General features: G+C 35.0%; 2 protein-coding genes across 2 annotated transcripts in view; both read left to right on the forward strand.

Annotated features, from left to right (window-relative positions):
• The first annotated feature begins 185 nt into the window (after nucleotides 1-185).
• On the forward strand, nucleotides 186-6,166 carry LOC146873161 (exostosin-3-like). Its single transcript, XM_035861644.2, has 12 exons — nucleotides 186-214; nucleotides 515-682; nucleotides 795-1,051; nucleotides 1,153-1,693; nucleotides 1,788-2,629; nucleotides 2,726-2,941; nucleotides 3,029-3,239; nucleotides 3,316-3,572; nucleotides 3,692-3,819; nucleotides 3,924-4,200; nucleotides 4,278-4,382; nucleotides 4,454-6,166. Exons 3-12 carry the CDS (start codon nucleotides 848-850, stop codon nucleotides 4,556-4,558), a joined length of 2,886 nt encoding a protein of 961 aa, XP_035717537.1. The 5' UTR covers nucleotides 186-214; nucleotides 515-682; nucleotides 795-847; the 3' UTR covers nucleotides 4,559-6,166.
• A 1,649-nt stretch (nucleotides 6,167-7,815) lies between these two features.
• Nucleotides 7,816-19,610, forward strand: part of Rim (Rab3 interacting molecule) — a 95,411-nt gene continuing 83,616 nt past the window's right edge. Inside the window, exons 1-3 of the mRNA XM_085655393.1 lie at nucleotides 7,816-7,939; nucleotides 9,189-11,228; nucleotides 18,167-18,371. Coding sequence (XP_085511519.1) covers nucleotides 11,119-11,228; nucleotides 18,167-18,371 — 315 coding nt within the window. The 5' untranslated portion in view covers nucleotides 7,816-7,939; nucleotides 9,189-11,118. The remainder of the gene's footprint in view (nucleotides 7,940-9,188; nucleotides 11,229-18,166; nucleotides 18,372-19,610) is intronic.

A 19,610-nucleotide genomic window follows, 5' to 3' on the forward strand; every position in this document is an offset into this window, starting at 1 on the left:
GCGACATTTTATTCAATTCGTATTTACTACTGGCTTCGTTCTCTCTTGATACATGATGCGTGATTCATGCTTTAAAGAGCTATCTATATAATATTTATATATATATATATATGTATATATATATAAACATATATATATATATATATATATATATATATATATAAATATATATATATATGTGTGATCACATATAATCCATAAAAGAACCCGTACAGTAAGTTCTACATTGCATCTAAAGTAATATGTAAACATGCTACCCAAGAATTCTTAGTGGTCGTGTTACCGGATTAATTGACATTTCAAGATCAATAATCTTTTTATTTTTTTCAGTTTCTTTCTCTCTCTCTCTCTCTCTCTCTCCTACTACTATTTTATATATATATATATATATATATATATATATATATATCTCTTTTTTCTCTTATTAATATACATAGTATAAACAATAATATCTAATAGTATTTTTCAATATAAATCATGAATAAGTTTTATAAAGAAATATATGTTTTATTAGTTCTGTGATACTATGAATATTTTGAAGAAATATGATTTTTTCAACTGGACATAGATGACAATCGTGATTGTCATTATATACTTGTAAATTATTTGTAATACACGTGAATATAATGTTATTGTACACATGATAATATTTAATGTTAGAATCTCAATTAAGTGATATCAAGTAAGTACTGTATTCTTTTTGTATAATAACTATTATATAAAAATTGTATGTAACATATATGTATATATATATACATATATATATATATATATATTATTTTCTATTTTGATAGGTACATGCAAGTATTACGCATAACATTTCTGCGATACTGGCATTTGAATAATTATGAACAAAACTTTATATCGGTATAAATTCAGGATGCTGGGAAAAAATTCAAACTCCGTTGTCAATATTCCATCTTGTCATCAAGATGGATCAGGAAAGGAAGTTTGTCACTGGATAGCTCAGATTAAACTATCTAGAATTATAATATTAGCTTGTACTATTCTTTTTATTGTACCATTACTTACACATTATTATTTATCAGAGGTATTACATAATCGTTAAATATTTAAATGTTTACATTTTACAATTTATTAATATAAATTAACTTTTATATATTCATAAATATTCCTTTAATTGTTTTCCAGGTAGAATCTGTTTCTCCGGATATAGATATTTATCGCACTTATTCAACATTAGAAGTTTTTGAAGAATTTACTTCTATGAAGGCATCAGAATTAAAGATGAGAATAGAAGAAATGTTACGTATTAAGGTATCAGTAACTAATGAACTCAGAGATTTGGGTGCCAAAAGACATAAACTTCAGGTTGAATTTACCGGCTTGACTCAAAAAATAGAGAGCTTGAAGCAAGAATTATTACATCAACAAAGAGATCTTGATAGACTGAAGATTAGCGTAGAACAAGCACAAGTAGCAAAAAGAGAAGCAGTCGAAAGAAATACACCAGAATTAGCACCACCTAAAAGAATATTAGCAAATGTTATTCCTGAAACTTTAGCAAGTACTGATCCAAGTCCATGTAGAATGTACAATTGTTTTGATCATAGTCGATGTGTATTGACAAGTGGTTTTCCAGTATATTTATATGATCCTGATCAATTCTCTGTAGTCAATACAGGATGGGACGTGGATGGTTTTCTAAAAACTACCATTAAACAGACTTTAGGTAAATAATATGTATAAATTGATTTTTCTGTTATGGTTGAATTTGTGTAAATATATATATATTTTTGTTTGTTTATTCTTCTTTCATTCATTAGGTTACAATCCTCATCTTACAAGAAATCCTGCAGAAGCATGCATTTATGTGGTTTTAATTGGAGAAGCATTGTCAATACAACAACAAGGTTATCCAAAATTCTGGACAGCTTTGGACGTTAATAAATTACAAGATCTTCCATATTGGGGAGGGGATGGTAGAAACCATATATTGTTAAATCTTGCACGTAGAGATTTGTCGGTTAATTCTGGAAGCATTTCTGTTAAACAAAATACTAGCAGAGCCATAATAGTGCAATCAACTTTTTATAGAAATCAATTCCGCGAAGGTTTTGATTTAATCATACCTCCAATTTTGGGCCCACCTGGTGGTGACGTTTGGCAAGATTGCGCGCAGATGTTACCTGCAAGAAGAAAATATTTATTATCATTTCAAGGAGAGATGAAAGGTTCTAAGGGTCCTTCTACATTATATCAAAATAATGATACAGAAGTAGACTTGGAAAAATTAAATATGGATGAAAATAATTTAGATGCTTTTATTATGCAACATTTAAATGATATGAATAGTGGGACTACTCTAGATAAATTTTTCATCCAATTTGAATGTATACCAGCATCAGAAGAAAGAAAAACTGTTGAAGTTCTTGATTGGTCTCTTTGTGGGACTGATTCTTCAAGAAGATCTATATTAAAGGAATCTACCTTTGCTTTGATTTTAGCACCAAGTAATGCTGCTTTGATAACTACATCATCTATACAGGCACGATTATATGAAGCTTTAAGATCTGGAGCAATACCAGTTATTCTAGGTGGTGATCAAATTTTATTGAGTTATAACGAAGTAATAGCTTGGCGTAAAGCAGCGATCTTTTTACCCAAAGTAAATATATGCATATACATAGAAATGGAGATTATATATTAAAGAGGAATTATATTTTTTATTTACAAAATCAATTCAATGAAAACTTTTTTACAGGTTAGAGTAACAGAAATGCATTTTTTATTGCGCGCTGTACCAGACAGCGATCTTTTAGCGATGCGCAGACAGGGCAGACTAATATGGGAACATTATTTAAGCACTGCTCAAGGTGTAGTAGATTCTATTATCGCAACTATTAGAGATAGACTTGGTATACCTCCATTACCTGCACCACAAGCTGCTAGTCCAAGTGTCTTTAATGAAAGCTTTGTGGTAAGGAAATATAATATCAAATGTAAAAAGATCAATTTCCGTTTATCTTTTATATAATTTATTTTATTTTTTATATTACTCTCAAAGCCTTTGAAAGCTGATACTATAATAGCTGAACCTGAAGCAGAAGAAAGTTTGGGTCCTTTAGAACCACCTTATGCATCACCTTCTTTTAAAAGAAATTATACTACCATGTTAATTCAGGGCCATGAAATTTGGAATGATTGGATGAATCCATTCAATCTTTATCCACAATTACCATTCGACACAATTCTACCGAGCGATGCAAAGTTTCTGGGTATATGAAATAAATATTAGAGATAATAATTTTAATAATATTTAATTTACAAATTTATTACATCTTTAAATGATAGGATCTGAAATGGGATTTAGACCAATTGGCAAAGGTTCTGGAGGTGCAGGTAAAGAATTTAGCGAAGCTTTAGGTGGAAATTATCCTAGGGAACAATTTACAATAGTTATGCTCACTTACGAACGAGAACAAGTTCTTATTAATTCATTAGCGAGACTTTATGGGTTGCCATATTTGAACAAAGTCCTTGTTGTATGGAATAGTCCAAAACCACCTGTAGAAGATTTAAAATGGCCGGATATTGGAGTTCCTATACATGTACGTATTCTCTTTTTTTTTTCTTTTCCTTATCTTTCAATATTATTTAATGACACGAATTGAGAAGAAAAACAAAAACTCGATTTATTATTATAAATTTTTTATTTATACAAATACAGGTAATTAAAGCTTCAAGGAATAGTTTAAACAATAGATTTCTTCCATTCGATGCCATAGAAACTGAAGCTGTATTGTCTATAGACGACGACGCTCATCTCAGACACGACGAGATTATGTTTGGTTTTAGGTACGTGCGATATGTCTCGTGTATTATTTATTTGGAAAAAAAAATTTATTTTATTGATAATAATATTATTGTATTAATGATTCTTTTTTTTTGTTTTTGTCCAGGGTGTGGAGAGAACACCGGGATCGCGTTGTAGGATTTCCTGGTCGATTTCATGCATGGGATCCAAATTTTCATAATTCGTGGAATTATAATTCAAATTATTCCTGTGAATTGTCAATGGTTTTAACTGGTGCTGCTTTTATACACAAACATTATACATATTTATACACATACTGGTTGCCACAAGCTATACGAGATAAAGTCGACGAATATATGAACTGCGAAGACATAGCCATGAACTTTTTAATATCACATGTCACTAGAAAACCACCCGTTAAAGTAAGAGAATTATCCTTATTATAATTATTTTCGAATAAGCACAAAGGATTTTTTTTAATAAATTTTTAATCATTTAGGTAACATCCAGATGGACATTCAGATGTCCTGGCTGTCCTGTTTCATTATCAGAGGATGATACTCATTTTCAAGAAAGACACAGGTGTATTAATTTCTTTTCTCAGGTGAGTTAATCTTGAAAATTTTCATGAATGATTCTTTCGACTTGGTCGATCATGAAATTTTTATATTTTAGGTATTTGGATATATGCCACTTTTAAATACGCAATATCGTGCAGATTCGATATTATTTAAAACGAGAATACCTCACGACAAACAGAAATGTTTTAAATTTATATAGGCTTTCGAAAATATCTAGATAAAAATACAAAAGACCCCATGTGTGTATAAACATCCATAGTTATATATTATTATAAATTAAGTTCATTAATGCGTTTGAATCGTATTATTTTACATACTTTTTTTTTTTTTTTTTTTCTTTAGTATATATGTCGTATGTGAGAAGAAGGAAAAAGTAATTTCTTTCGACTGTTTCTTCCTCTTTAATCGGTAGAACCATTATCTAGAGTATTCTTTTTTAATATCTCATATATGGTAATGTCGATTGTATTTGTAAAAATTTTGATCATATCAAATTTCGATTGATATTGTTTTTAAACGAATTTATTATTGCCCATATTTGGCAGAGAGATTTTAACAAACAATTTAATCATAAATTATTGAACGTTTTATGAAATCTTTTTATCGTGGCATATAATGCATATTATATAGGCATTATAATATTTTCTTCTTCTTTTCTTTTTTTTTTTTATCATAAGCGACATGATGATGGTACCTGCATTTATTACACACACTGTAAAGGGTGTGTATTGATTTTTGACAAAAATTGCATCATTTTTCATTTATATAAATATTAAAGTACTGAACACATTTTTACTTGTAATTTAAAATATGTCACACACACACACACACACACACACACATATGTATGTATATATTTATATATATATATATATATATGTATATACATATATACATGCATACAGAGTTGGTATAAATATATTTCGCGCAAATAACGCGTGATCATCCATGTAATCAGAATACATTAAGCAAAACCTACCCCATAAAGTATGTGTGATGTGAAGCAGTAATAATTTTAAAACGTGACACGCACATGTACACATACACACACATACATTTTGTATTTTATTATTATTTAAAAAGTATACACAGTTGATAAAGAGATACCTCTAAAGAAATGCAAGTGCAATTAATTATATATAATTCTGAGAGACTATCAATATTATCCAAGCAAGAATTTTAACGATTATAATCAAAACAATGTCTTCAATTAATACGTTCACATTTATTTACATATCGAAGAACATAATAGGAATAAATGAACACCGTATGCATTTATCATAAGTTATGTCATAAATTTGACATTATATAGAAAACGATGAAAACGACCAAAAAAAAAAAAAATCGATAAAATTCTATATAATGTGCGTAGGAAGGAACATTATAAATTGAATAAATTGTTCTTTGTAAGACTGCATGTAAAAATAGATGTTTATGGATATAAATTTATGCTGTAAATTAAATTTTAATACGAATTTATTCGTTTACTTCGTAATAACGTTAATTAAAAAAAAAAAAAAATAAAAAAAAGAAGAAACACATAAACACATTCGAGAAAATGTATTTCTTTCGCGAGTGATAACATTGGTAGAAGTAAGAAAGAGAAAAGGAAGGGAATATGACGATGATTTGAGTAAAAAGAACGTTTTCGAATTTGCCGCCAGAAGATAGGAGTGAGAATAGCGCCACCAAGAGCGATTCGTTCGATTGGCTAACGAATCGATCAATAATGGCGTGTAGAGCCGCGACGTAAGACCGATCTCTTTTCGCGATTGGCGCGTACCTTACACCGCATCCCGCATTATTTATTAAAATCTGGCCTGACTCATTTTTGATTTTATTTTTTTCCTTTCTCTTTTTCTTTTCCTCCCTCCCTCGCACATTTTTTAATTATCTTTTATTCTCTCCTCCCCAGTTTTCTTCCTTTCCTCCATCATCACGAGGGATTGCGCTCGATCGTTCGAAATAGATCGACGAAACGATCGCGAGATATGTAAGGGAGAAAATAAAAGAAATAGAAGAAAACGAAGAAGAGGAAGAGGAAGAGGAAGAAGAAGAAGAAGAAGAAGAAGAAAAGGAAAAGAAGAAAAAGAAGAAGAAAAAGAAGAAGAAGAACGTTTTCGATCGTCTAGTGGATCGCACGGTTTGTGGACCGGCGAAAGGGGTGGTTAAACAGATATATATAATATATATATATATATATGTATATATATATATATACATAGAGAGAGAGAGAGAGAGAGAGGGTGACGTACCTCGGGGCGACAAGCGCCCTTTCCTACGTCTTCCCGCCCCTCCTAGGGTAGTCTCCACCACCACCATCACCACCACTACTACTACCTCCACCATCACTACTACCACCATCACTGCCAGTACCGTCATCTTTTTCATCACCACCACTATCACCATCACACCATCACATCGTTAGATCCGTCGCACGCATTTGCTCGGAATTCGTCGACGGTAGCCGCGTCGTCGTTATATCGGTGGTAGTGGTAAGCCGACAGTAGCTATGGTGGGGGGTTGGTGGTCAGGTGGGAGCGGTCAGGAAGGGTGGAGAATGAGATGGGACGAGGGTAGAGAGTAGGGGCTGGGATGATGAAGGGTGGAAGGTAGAGCGGGGGGTGGTGGCTGATGGTGGACGGACGAGACGTTCGTTTGTTCGTTCTCTCGCGCAACCGCGTTCGCACGCAAGTGCGACAAAGTACCCCTCTCTCTCTCTCTCTCTCTCTCTCTCTCTCTCTCTCTCTATCCCTTCCTATCTCTCCCTCTTTATCTCTCTTTTCCTCTCTTCCTTCCCAGTAAAATGTACTATCCCACTCTCTCTCTCTTTCTCTCTCTCTCTCTCTCTTTCTATCTCTATCGCTATCTCTATCTCTATCTCCATTTATCTATAACGGTCTCTATTCGATATATAAACGCTTAGTCGAAATAATTACGTTAGAATTTGTCTTCTAACGTAAGTAAGGAACGCAGAATTTCCTTTCTTTCCTTTTTTTTTTTTTTTTTTATTTTTATGTTTTTCGACTAATGTAAGAGAGCTTAAAAAAATGGAAAAGAAAATAGAAGAAAAAGGGAGGGAAAAGAAAGGAGAAGAAAAAAAGGAAAAGGGAAAAGAGAAAAAATAAAAGGAACGCAATAAGATTTGGAGTTGGTTAGAAAAAAAAAAAGGAAAATAGACAGGGCAGGGAGGAGGGAGGGAGGGAGGGAGGGTGGGAGGGAGGGAGGGGAAATTAAAAGTCACCTGTCGGGATCGGCTCTCGTCGGCATCGTTCGTTTCGTTGCAGGGAGGGGCGTCTGAAGGTGCGGTGGTTCGAGGGAGGGAGGAACTAGACAGGGAGACAGAGAGAGAAAGAGAGAGATAGGGTAAGAGAGATAGGGAGAGAGAGATAGGGTGAGAGAGATAGGGTGAGAGAAAGAGAGAGAGAGAGAGAGAGAACAGAGTAGTGGGAGAAAGGGAGAGAAGGACACCGTATCGTCAGCGAGAGTAGTACCAATCGCGAGCCGAGTCGACGGATATAATCGTGGCCGTTCGAGGGAAGCGCATTCGAGGGTCGTCGTCGTCGCGCGTTCGAAGAAAGTAAAAAAGAAAAGAGAAAAAAAATAGTATAAAGAGGAAAGGAAAAGAAGAGGAAAGGAAAAGAAGAGGAAAAGAAGAAAAGAGGCGAAAGAGAGAGACCGAGAGAGAGAGAGAGAGAGAAAGAGAGAGAGAGAGAGAGAGTTATGGGGAGGAATAGTTAAGGGAATAAAGGTGCAACGAAAGACAGAGCTCGGACCAGTTTTCTTCACTTTGGATGTCTATCGCGAAGATATACTCGGCATTGGATATTTTTCGTCAGGGGTTTAATATTTCCGCGAGGGTGTGATTCTAACGTGTTTTCTCGCGTGCGTGCTCTCGCGTGCCTACTTCTCGCGAGATTCGAGAACGGTGGGTGTTTTTAACCTCGAAGCTGATCGAAATCCGTTCTGTATTTTTTTTTCTCTGGACGAGTATCGAAAGAAAGAGAGAGAGTGAGTGAAAGAGAGAGAGAGAGAGAGAGAGAGAGAGAGAGAGAGAGAGAGAGGTTGAGAGAGGGTGAGAGAGGGTGAGAGAGAGTGAGAGAATGAGAGTGAGAGAGAGAAAGAGAAAGAAAGAGAAATATAGAAGGATATATTAAGATAGCTCGTTGTTTTCGGTTAAAAAGGAAATTAATAATAGTAATAATAATAATAATAATAATAATAATAATAATAATAATAATAATAATAATAATAATAATAATAATAATAATAATAATAATAATAATAATAATCTTGAAGATATTAGAAGACATTTGACTACAACTGGCGAGGTAACGGATTACCTCGCTCGAGGAAGCAAATTTTCTCATGGGTGTGGAACGATCCCGGATAGGAGCGCGATATATCTCGAGTGTGTGTGGGTGTCGCGGTCACTGCGGAGAGGGCTCACAGTGGATAGCGCCATCATCGCGTCGGCCGCCACGTGAAGCGCGGAACCTCATTTGCTCTCTCTCTCTACCTCTTATTTTTCTTCTTCTTCTTCTTCTTCTTTTTTCTTCTTCCTTCTTCTCCTCCTCCTCCTTCTCCTCCTCCTCCTTCTCCTCCTCTTATTCTTCCTTTATCTATAGAAGCTCGTTTCCCGGGGGGTTTTTTTTCCTTTCTTGTTTTTTTTATATTTCTCTTTTATTTTCTTTTTCCCCATTTTTTTTCTCCTTTTCTTTTTCTCTTTTTTTTTTTTTTTTGAATTTATCCATATCCTTTTATTTTTGTCCGTTTAAATAGCCAGTGTAAATTAGCAGTGCGTTTATTATTACTCTACGGATTAACAGGGAACGGAACGGAACGTGGACTGGACAAGAAGAAGGTTGATAGATGGATGGATAGAGTAAGAAGAAGAAAATAAAGGACGTTAAATCTACGTTATATATCATCGTGATTACGAGGATACGAGGAATGAGATCGCTAAAAGGGTCAAGCCTCGTTCTTGTGCTTCAAACTCGTCCTTTATCTTTTAAATCGTTAAATTATAGAGAATGCGCGCACATTTCCATCCACGTTTAATTATAACATTTTATAATTAATTGTCCTGATTACGAAGGGGCAAAAGAAGAAAACGAAGGAGAATAACGATAAGGAAAAATTGAAAAGTTTGGAATGATAAAGGCAAGAAGAAGAGCCGTTGACCTCCCATTTCCTTTACGATAAGGGAAAAGCGCATAATCGAAGCCGGAGAAGAGCGCGAGAATCGCGAAAAGAAGGAAATCGAGCGAACGAACGAACGAACGAGGGAGCGAGCGAGCGAACGAGTCGAGTTGAGTCGAGTTGAGTCGAGTTGAGTCGAGACGAGTCGAGTCGAGTCGAGTAGATACGAGTCGAGTCGAGTCGAGTCGCGAGCCGTGTGGTGGCAGCCCAGTGACCCGTTTTCCCTTCACCCTCAATCGATGTACTCCTGTATTACCGTTTAAAAGGGAACGAAAACAAAACACGAGCTTCGACGACGACCCTTTGGTCCTTCCTCGAGGATATCGGGAACACGGCAACACGCTACCCGTGACCCCCTTTTCATTCCAAATCGATGTAGTCCTCGTTGATCGAAAGAGACAGAGACAGAGAGAGAGAGAGAGAGAGAGAGAGAGAGAGAGAGAGAGAGAGAGAGAGAGAGAGAGAGGGAGAGAGAGTCACAGGGGCAGACAGATTAAGAGAGATAGACAGATAAAGAGATAGATAGATAGATAAATAGATAGATAGATAGATAAATAGATAAGTAGATAGATAGATATAGAGAGAAAGAGAGAGAGAGAGAGAAAGAGAGAAGGAAAAAGGGTTGAAAGTTCTAGCAGGAGGGAACGTCTATTTCTTTTTCAATCTTAAGAGCAACGTCCCTCGACGTCGTTCCATGCTGGATCCGAACGTTGGACCAGGTACGACGGAGAGGGAAGAGAGAATGCGAGAACCTCATAAAAGTCTGTGAAACATGATTTGTCATACGGATGTCGCGGGTGGTAATCGTAAGACGAGCAACACCGACGACGAAGACGAGGACGACGACGAGGAGGACGAGAACGAGAACGACGAGAATAAGGACGATAAAGGTAGTGGCAGCGACGGCGACGACGACGACGACGACGACGACGACGACGACGACGACGGCGAAGAAGACAAGGAGGAGAACGAAAACAAGGAGGAGGACAAAAAGGAAGACGAGGGAACGAATCTTAGGTGGATTATTAAGTTTAACGCGTTAGTGAGAATTACTCTCAGCGAAGAGGGTAAAATAAGAAGGAAAGGAAGAAGAAGAAGAGGAGAGAGAGAAAAAGGAAGAGGAGGAGGAGAAGGTAAAGGAGGAGAAGAAGAAGAAGAAGAAGAAGAAGAAGAAGAAGAAGAGGAAGAAGAAGAAGAAAAAGAAAGCGAGGGCGCAACGTCGCGGGCGTGTTCGCGGGCGTTCGGTGATAAGGTGGTGCGTTCACCAGGTGTCGGATGACTCGGCGACGAGGGCTTAGATATCCCGTAGTCGTAGAAAAGGCGCGTTACCCCGCGATAATAATAAATATAATAACAAGAGAAGTTTATATATCGTTCGCATATTCAAGAGGAGAACGTACGCGCGAGTCCGTCGCGCTCTCTCGTCGGCGACGTCGCCGGTGTTGGCGCTGCATAGCCGGCATCCTAGCCAGGTCGCTGGTCAGCTTTCTGCCCATCAACGCGTTAGACCCCGACCTCCGACCCGTGATAAAACGCGTCCGATATCTTTAGACCGTGATGGAGGACTTACCCGATATATCGCACCTCACTCCGGAGGAGAGGCGCATCATCGAGGAGGTCATGATACGACAGAAGAAGGAAGAGGAAAAGGCAAATGAGATTATGAGGTAAAGGAATTTTTTATTAATTTACAGAGTGAGAGAGAGAGAGAGAGAGAGAGAGAGAGAAAGAGAGATCATTTTCTTTCTTTTTTTCCTTGTTTTTCTCTCTTTCTCTTTCCTCTTTTTTTTCTCTTCTCTCGTAACCAAGATCATCCTGTATTTATTATTATACATTCTATGAGAATATTTGTCTTTTTTCTTTTCTCTTTTTTCACAATGGACAAAATATGATCTGAGCTTTTTTTTTTCTTTTTTTTTCTTCCTTTTTCTTTTTTTTTCTTTTTTTGCTCTTTTTCCAACTGTCTCGTTGAACAAACTTAAAAAGATCATAAAAATCTTACGAAGGAAGAATATCCTATATATTCTATATCTTCTGATGTTCTACCATATGTATATGCAATAATGTCAATGATATCGGTTAGATTTATCATCTTGGTTTAGGTATAGTTTAGAACTTTCATTAGATCCTATCAACGTTCGAAGACTATCGTGGATGCGACTGACCCTCATCTCTACTGTTTACTATTTATTTACGTACTTGCTTGCTTACTTACTTATTTACTTACTTACTTACTTACTTACTTACTTACTTACTTACTTACTTACTTACTTATATCCATAGTTAACGGCTAAATATCCCTTTAGAAAATCGACACCTCTTCTTTCTCCCTTTTTAAAGATCACGCTATCCTTCTCTCTCCCTTTCTCTCGTGAAGAAGTAAAGTGGGCGTTCCGTGACAAGTAGATACAGGAACATCTACGGTCTCGTTCTCCTCATCGTGGGGCAAGTAGTAACGGATTTTAATGGTCGGACGATAAAGATAACACTACAAGAGGCTATCGAACGTTGTACGGTCACCTGTTATTCGAAATACATACATCCCTCAATTTTTATCCTTGAATTGATTATTTCGTTAAAAAGCATTCGACCTATCCTTCTTTTTCATCTATTTTTGCTACTCACCTACTCTCTCTCTCTCTCTCTTTCTCTCACTCTCTCTCTCTCTCTCTCTCTCTCTCTCTCTATATATATATATATATATATATATATATATATATATATATTATATGTACGTACGTACACATGCATAGATATACACAGACTCTTGCCGCGCTTTAAGGAAATATTTTTGGATCTTCGCCCGAGCGAGATAAAAACCGACCCGAAACGAGACTCGTCCGAGCGTCGAATCACAAAGAGAAACGCCGAGTCTTCGTTCGTTCGTTCGTTCGTACGTACGTTCGATCGATTGAGTTTTTATCTTGGGATAAAATCGTGGTCCACTTCTTTTTTCTACTTTTTTTTTTTCTCTCTCTCCCTCTCTCTCTCGCTCTCTCGCTCTCTCTCTTTCTCTGTCTCCCTTTTTCTATTTTTTCCTTTCTGTTTTTTGTATTTTTTTTTCTTTCTTTTTTTTTTCTTTTTTCGAAAATTATATACCCTTATCGATTGTACCAAGTCGCGCTAACCGCCGATGATCGTTGCACCGGCGAACTAAGTGGGTCAATGTTGCACGTGTTGCGAGATGGAAATTCGCAAATGCAAACTAGTAGAGTTAATGAAACACTATATCTATTATTATTTTTTCTTCTTCTTCTTTATCTATTTTTTTTTCTCCTTCTTTGCATTTTTTTTTTTTTTTATTCCCTTTCATTTCATAATCATGTTTGAAAGTCAGATGAATTTCTTTTAGAATTGAGTATTTATTTTCAAGGATCAATTTGTCACTGTGTTGTTTATCATTAGAATTGATGGATCATCGATGATTTCGTAGAGAGAGAGAGAGAGAGAGAGAGAGAGAGAGAGAGAGAGAAAGAGAGAGAGAGAAAGAGAGAGAGAGAGAGAAGAAATTCGACATTAAGGCAATCGAGGAAGAAGAAATTTTGGTAAAGTAACGTGTAAGACGTGATTCTCGTTTCGTATCAACATAAGATACCCTTCTGATGTAGTAAACGTGGATAGGGATTGGTTAGTGAGACGAGGGACGTATACATATGTAGATACATGTGCAAAATGCAAAACGGCGAAAGCCCTTACGTGGCTTAGCAACGAGTCGCAGCTGCATAGGGTATGCATAGGGCATTGCAGCTGCGACTCTTGTGGATGATGGCCTGTGAAAGCGACTAGATTGGGACGGTAAATTCTTGGAGAGGTGAGATATATACGAGAGGTTTACGGATGGATGGCACGTTTTCTCTTTGCCTAACCGGACCTAAACTCGTAAAAAATAAAAAAAGGAAAAAACGAAGAAAAAAAAAACCAAAAATAAATTACAGGTACGAACGAAAATATGGACTATTTCTCTTTCTCTCTCTCTCACTCTCTCTCGATAATATACTTCTTCTTTTTTATATCCCTTTTAATTTCTTTCTTTCTTTTTTCTATTTTTTTTTTCCTTTTTTTTTTTTAATTCTTATATACACTTAACAGAAAAGAGATTAACGTCATATACGAATGCTTCTTTGCTCTTTAGAGTATATGGAAAAAAAAAAAAAAAGAAAGAAAAAAAGAAAAAAAAACAATGAGAGAGGGAGAGAGAAAAGAAGATGAACGCGATGTCTCGTGACATTTCATTGGAATATAGGAGGAAAAGAGAGAAAGAAATATGAAAAAAAAAGAGAAGAAAAAAAAAATAAAGAAAGAAAAAGAAGGGCGACGATACACGTTCGAAGGGTCGAAACTTTCTTCGTTTGTTACGTAGAAACGTGCGTTCTCCGCATTATCGCGACGCGGAGGACGCGTTATATACATAAGTACATATGTACGTATGTACGTATCTACGTATGTATCTATCCACGTACATACAACGACGACCACTCGCTCTGCGGTATTTTATAGACTTTACGCGGTTTCTCTCACAATAGAGCTAGAGAGGATAGTAACGCAAAACGATAGGATTATACACGAGTTTTAGATCGTTACTGGGATCTAAACGGTTGACAAAAATTTTACATACGATACCCTTCACAAATCTATTCATTCTATATCCTCTCTTCCATTTTCTTTCCTCTTTATTTTTTTTTTTTTCTTTTTTTTTTCTTTCTCTTATGCGTGGGTCTGCACGGGCTGCTCGTGAATTTGTCTTTGTTATAATAATAAGGTAAAAAAAAAAAAAAAAAAAAAAGGAAAGAAGAAAAAAGAGGAGAAAGTTAGAAAGGGAAACGATCGGAAAAAAAAATTTTTTCCAATGAAATGTGAAAAAGAAAGAAAAAAAAAAAAGAAAGAAAAATAAAAGGAGAAGAAGAAAAATATCACTTATAAATTTTATTTCCTTTAAACTACATACATACATACATACATACATACATATATATATATATATATATATACATACATATGTATATACACTGATACCATCCAGTGTTATATTGGCTACCATTCGTGTCGTACCATTTGAGCAAAAAACACTGGGGGATGGAAGAGAGGAGGGTGAGTTTCGCGCGTGCGTTTACTTTAATAAACGCTTCTCATCGTGTTCTCTCTCTCTCTCTCTCTTTCTCTTTTTCTTTTTTTCTTTTTCTTTTTTTTTCTCTCGTTATTTCTCTCACACCTTTACGCGTACGGATAATAATACATGGTGGTGTGGTGAGGAGGGGTGGAGGGTTAAGATGGCGAGGGTTGAGGGGAGGTAGGTACTTTATTAACGCTCTAAAGCTTTTTCCTTTCGATCTCTTGTACGATATCGCGACAAGCACGATGCTCGAACAGAACACAAGGGTGTAACGAAAAGGGGTGGTTAACGTTGTTGGTTAAGAAAGTGGGTGGTTGGGGGAGGTGGTAGGTTGGTTGGTTGGTTGCCTGCTTGGTTGCTTGTTGGAGGGTAAGGTTTTGAAGAAAGTGAGGACTCGGGGAACAGTACTCGAAAGTTTCATCGAGTGCGGTGTTCGCCTTTGCGTTGCGTGCATGATTATTGATAAAGTAATTAAGGGAGCCCAGGCAAGCACCGATATTATTTGTGTGTCGTTCTTGTAATATTATGACCGACCTTTTCGAGCCGCTAAAATCGACCTATCAAAATGATTTCCACCATTTTCTCTATTTTCTTCTTTTCTTTTTTTTTGTTTTTTTCCTTTCTTTCTTTCTTTCCTCTTTTCTTTTCAATCGTACACAGTTCGCATCCGAGTGTTCGTTATCTATCGAAGTTTATTTTTTTTTTCTTTTTTTCTTCTTTCGAAAAATTAAAAAAGAAGGAAAGAAAAAAAAAGAAAAAAAATTCATTCGTCTTAATTCTTAAAGATTTTCTTTTTCATACCTCCGAAGTGAAATTTTCTATCGTATCTTGGTCATCGTAACGCATAAAAAGATCTCGTTAAAATTTCAACGATATAAAAATTTTCGAACCAGTAGAAAATACTCTAAGATTTTATTTAGTATATAAGGAGAAAAACAAGCTTAACGGATTTGACTTATCACGTTGCCACGACGTCAATTTGTGAGTGGTTAACGAAATTGTGACGAGATCTCGAAGGAGTGAGAGAGAGAGTGAGAGAGAGAGAGAAAGAGAGAGAGAGAGAAAGAGAGAAAGAGAAGGGGAGAAGAGAAAAAACAAGCTGAGAAGGAGGAAATTATTATCGAGTAATAATCCGATCTGATAAATTTCTTACGGTTTCCTCTCTGGTCGTCGGATCGGCCGTCTCGCGACATTAAACGAGTCGAATCGAATCGAATTTCGATTTTGAGGAAGGAAAAAAAAATAAAGAAAAGAAAAGAAAAGAAAAGAAAAGGAAAGGAAAGGAAAGGAAAGGAATGTAAAGAGAAGGAGGAGGAGGAGGAAGAAGAAGAAGAAGAAGAAGAAGAAGGAAAAAATGAAAGCACGATAACGCGACGGAGGATGGAACGCGCGTGAAATATTACAAGATAAATCGCGCAATAAAGTTCAATTTTCTAGATACGCTCCGAGTCATTGCCTCGAGGCATTACACTCCCTCGTGCTTTTCTATCTCGCACAAATTCGAGTTCCTCTTTTCAAACCTTTACCAACCGTCCCCGCTCCCAACACCCACAACTTTTCCCAACCCTCTCCCTATCGTTCTTTCTTCTTTTTGTCGTTTTCTTTTTTTGTCTCTTTTCTTTTCTTTTCTTTTTCCTTTTATTTTTCTTTTCTTTTCTTTTCTTTTCTTTTCTTTGCTTTTCTTTTTTTATCTCGCGCTGCACGATTATTAGAAAACAAATTTCATATATCATATATATCATTGCGTAACAAGTAACCCGGGGATAGTTCGATAGAAAATATCATTAGAAAAAAAAAAGAAAAGAAAAAAGAAAAAAAAAGAAGAAGAAAATAAAAATAAAATAAAGAAGAGAAAAGTGAAACAAGAAAACAAGATGTCTTTTGTGTCGTCTTCATTTTTATATTTTCTTTCTTTCTTTCTTTCTTTCTTTCGTTTTTTTTTTTTTTTTTTTTTTATAGTCTTCTTTACCTTCAAACTTTCTCCATATTCAAGTTATGAGAAGATAATCCGCGCGTATGATATAGTCCGATAAAAGGTGATTATAGATAAGTAAAAAAAAAAAAAACAAAAAAAAACATAATAATAATAATAATAATAATAATAATAATAATAATAATAATAATAATAATAATAATAATAATAATAATAATAATAATAATAATAATAATAATAATAAAAATAAAAATAAATGAATAAAGAGAGAACGAAAAAAAAATTCGCTTTACAGTTTTGCTTTGTAAAATTTAATTTTTATTTTTTAATCTTTCCTTCTTCCCCTAAATTTTCCTTTATTCCTCCTTTTTATCCTCTTCTTTAACTAACTCTCCCTTTAAGTTGAAACACGTATTCCTTCCACGTAACACGTTCTCTTTCATTAAAGAGTATCTCAATTCTCAAACGTATTTGAATATTTCCACTCGAGCGACAGATAAGGCACGTAATGACGCACGTTCAACGACGTGGTAGACTCGTTTCATTTTTAGCTTAAGGTACGATACACGAGGCTAAATTGGTTCAATGTGAAGGATGAAGAGAAAGAGAAATAAAGAGAGAGAGAAAGAGAAAGAGGGTGTGAGAAATTCGTAGGACCGTTGACGCCTATCGTGACGTCACGGCGACGGACTCACGGAAATCCTTGAACGAGGACATAAGCCTCCGTCAAAGGATTCGAGGAAAATACCTACAACTACTTAGAATTTCGAAAAGAGGTGTTACCTGTTAAGGAGTTACTATGAAAAGGAAAACTCTATAATTTCTTACTTCCGTTGCGTGTAAACTTATTGATTTGTTCTTTTCTTTTTATATATATATATATTTTTTTTTTCATATATGTATTATAAACGAAAGAATGACCCTTTTTTTTTCTTGATACAAATTCATATTAAATTAAAAAATACATGTACATATTACGTATTTATTATTAAAGGAAGAAAAAAAAATTATATGTATATATATATATACACAGATATATAAGTATGTATCCATATGTATTAATTTTTGTTTCTTTCCTTTTCATAAAAGATTAAATTCAATTAAATTGAAGTTCTTTGATGGACCAATGGACCATTTAATAATATCCATATTGCTATTTTCTTTGCTGAATATTAAAGATTTCTAAAGGACTTCTTTTTTTCTTTTTTTTTTTTTCTCTCTCTCTTTTTACGACGGAGAGAAGAACGACGAAGAAAGTTCAACAAATATATATTCTTATTACGATCTTTATTAGAACGTCAGACATATATTCGTCGGATATATGTATACTTTGATAGATCGAAAAGTAATAAAAAGTATGCTCGTCTCGAGTTGTTGGCGTACGTTTGACGATCGATCGATCGTCCTACGGCACGTTTTCCATACAGTTTTCTCTCTCCCTCTCTCTCTCTCTCTCTCTCGTTTTTCTCTTTCTGTATTTCTCTCTTATATGAAGATTTCTTCCTGTATATATTATTACGTTCAATATCTCAAATGTGCGTATATGTTCTATATGTTCGCAGACGAAAACAGGATGAGGTTCAAGTCCTTGAGGAAACGATACGAGCCCGTTCGGAGAAACACAAGAAGGCTGGGATGGAGCTTAACGCCACGTGTCAAGTATGCATGAAAACCAAGTTTGCCGACGGCATTGGTCACAACTGCAACTACTGCCACATCCGGTGCTGTGCACGTTGCGGTGGAAAGGTCACTTTACGTTCGCGTAGGGTAAGCTTCAGATCGGATAAAGATTTAAAGGAGGAGGAGGAAGAAGAAAAAGAAAAAAAATTAGGAGATAGGAAAGAGAAGGGTACGAAGGTGCGTACGAAAGAAAAAGGAAAAGGAACAAAATATTTCTCATAAATTTCTTATATATATGTATATGTATACGTAGGCGTACAGACTTATTATTATTATTATTATTATTATTATTATTATTATTATTATTATTATTATTATTATTATTATTATTATTATTATTTCTATTTTTTTTTTTTATTATTATTATATTTATCATTTTTTATTATACAAATTTTGTTCTTTCTATTATCAATCTCGCATAATAAGTACTTACGCATATATAGTTAATTTTTAAATTATTACTTTTTGTCGTCATTGGTCTTTCTTTTTTTTTTCTTCGTTGTTTTTCTTTTCATTTTTTTTTTTTTTTTTTTTTTTATATATTAACCTCGCGCAACCCACGATTGCTCTTTCCTATCTAATTTTCTTTTCCTTTTCTTCTATTTCAAAATGCAAAATGAATATGGTGACGTTTAACGAAGTCAATTTTCGTACGGACCAATAAACGGTTTACATGCGCTCGCACGTAAAAGGGTAGAAAGGAGACTAATGGGTGGATGTCAGTTTCCTAGAAACACTCATGAAGCTTCGCTAGCATAAAAGAGGATAACCAATGTGTGTCGTCGTCGCACGCCTGAAATACGTGGAAATAATTGATCTATAGCGAACGTATTCTCTCTCTTTCTTTCTCCCTCTCTCTTTCTTTTTCTTTCTCTCTCTTTCTCTATCTATCTCTCTTATACTCTTCGCCAGTCTCTTACCGTCATCGCCACTGGTAGTATACCAATTAACTCTTATCGTATGTTTATATACACATACATATGTATCTATATATATATATATATTAGATCTATGTATACGTATAATATCGATAGTGGGTGCAATGTCGATATTAAATGGTCACCATGCGAATGCGAACACCATTTACTCAGTAGCCATTTTTTTTACGATATTACCTTACGCAATTATACTAGACAGATTTCTATCGAACGTAGTCTCTTTGTTTCTTATGTTTGATAATTATAGTAATAATAATAATAATAATAATCGATAAATCTTCTTACGGATAAGAGAATCTCAAATGACATTACGAAGATCTCAAAATAACGCTCGAGAGATTAAGAAATGATTAAGAAATCATTTTATATGAATAATCTGTAATTTCTC

This window comes from Vespa mandarinia, chromosome 2, assembly GCF_050613455.1.
Source record: "Vespa mandarinia isolate Hongniang chromosome 2, ASM5061345v1, whole genome shotgun sequence".
Lineage (NCBI taxonomy): Eukaryota > Metazoa > Arthropoda > Insecta > Hymenoptera > Vespidae > Vespa > Vespa mandarinia.

Excerpts from the sequence above, each read along its gene's own strand:
- LOC146873161 (XM_035861644.2), top strand. The coding sequence starts at position 848 with ATGAACAAAACTTTATATCGGTATAAATTCAGGATGCTGGGAAAAAAT. Across the intron at positions 2,630-2,725 it reads CAGCGATCTTTTTACCCAAA|GTTAGAGTAACAGAAATGCA; the intron begins GTAAATATATGC and ends ACTTTTTTACAG. Across the intron at positions 3,240-3,315 it reads GAGCGATGCAAAGTTTCTGG|GATCTGAAATGGGATTTAGA; the intron begins GTATATGAAATA and ends TTTAAATGATAG.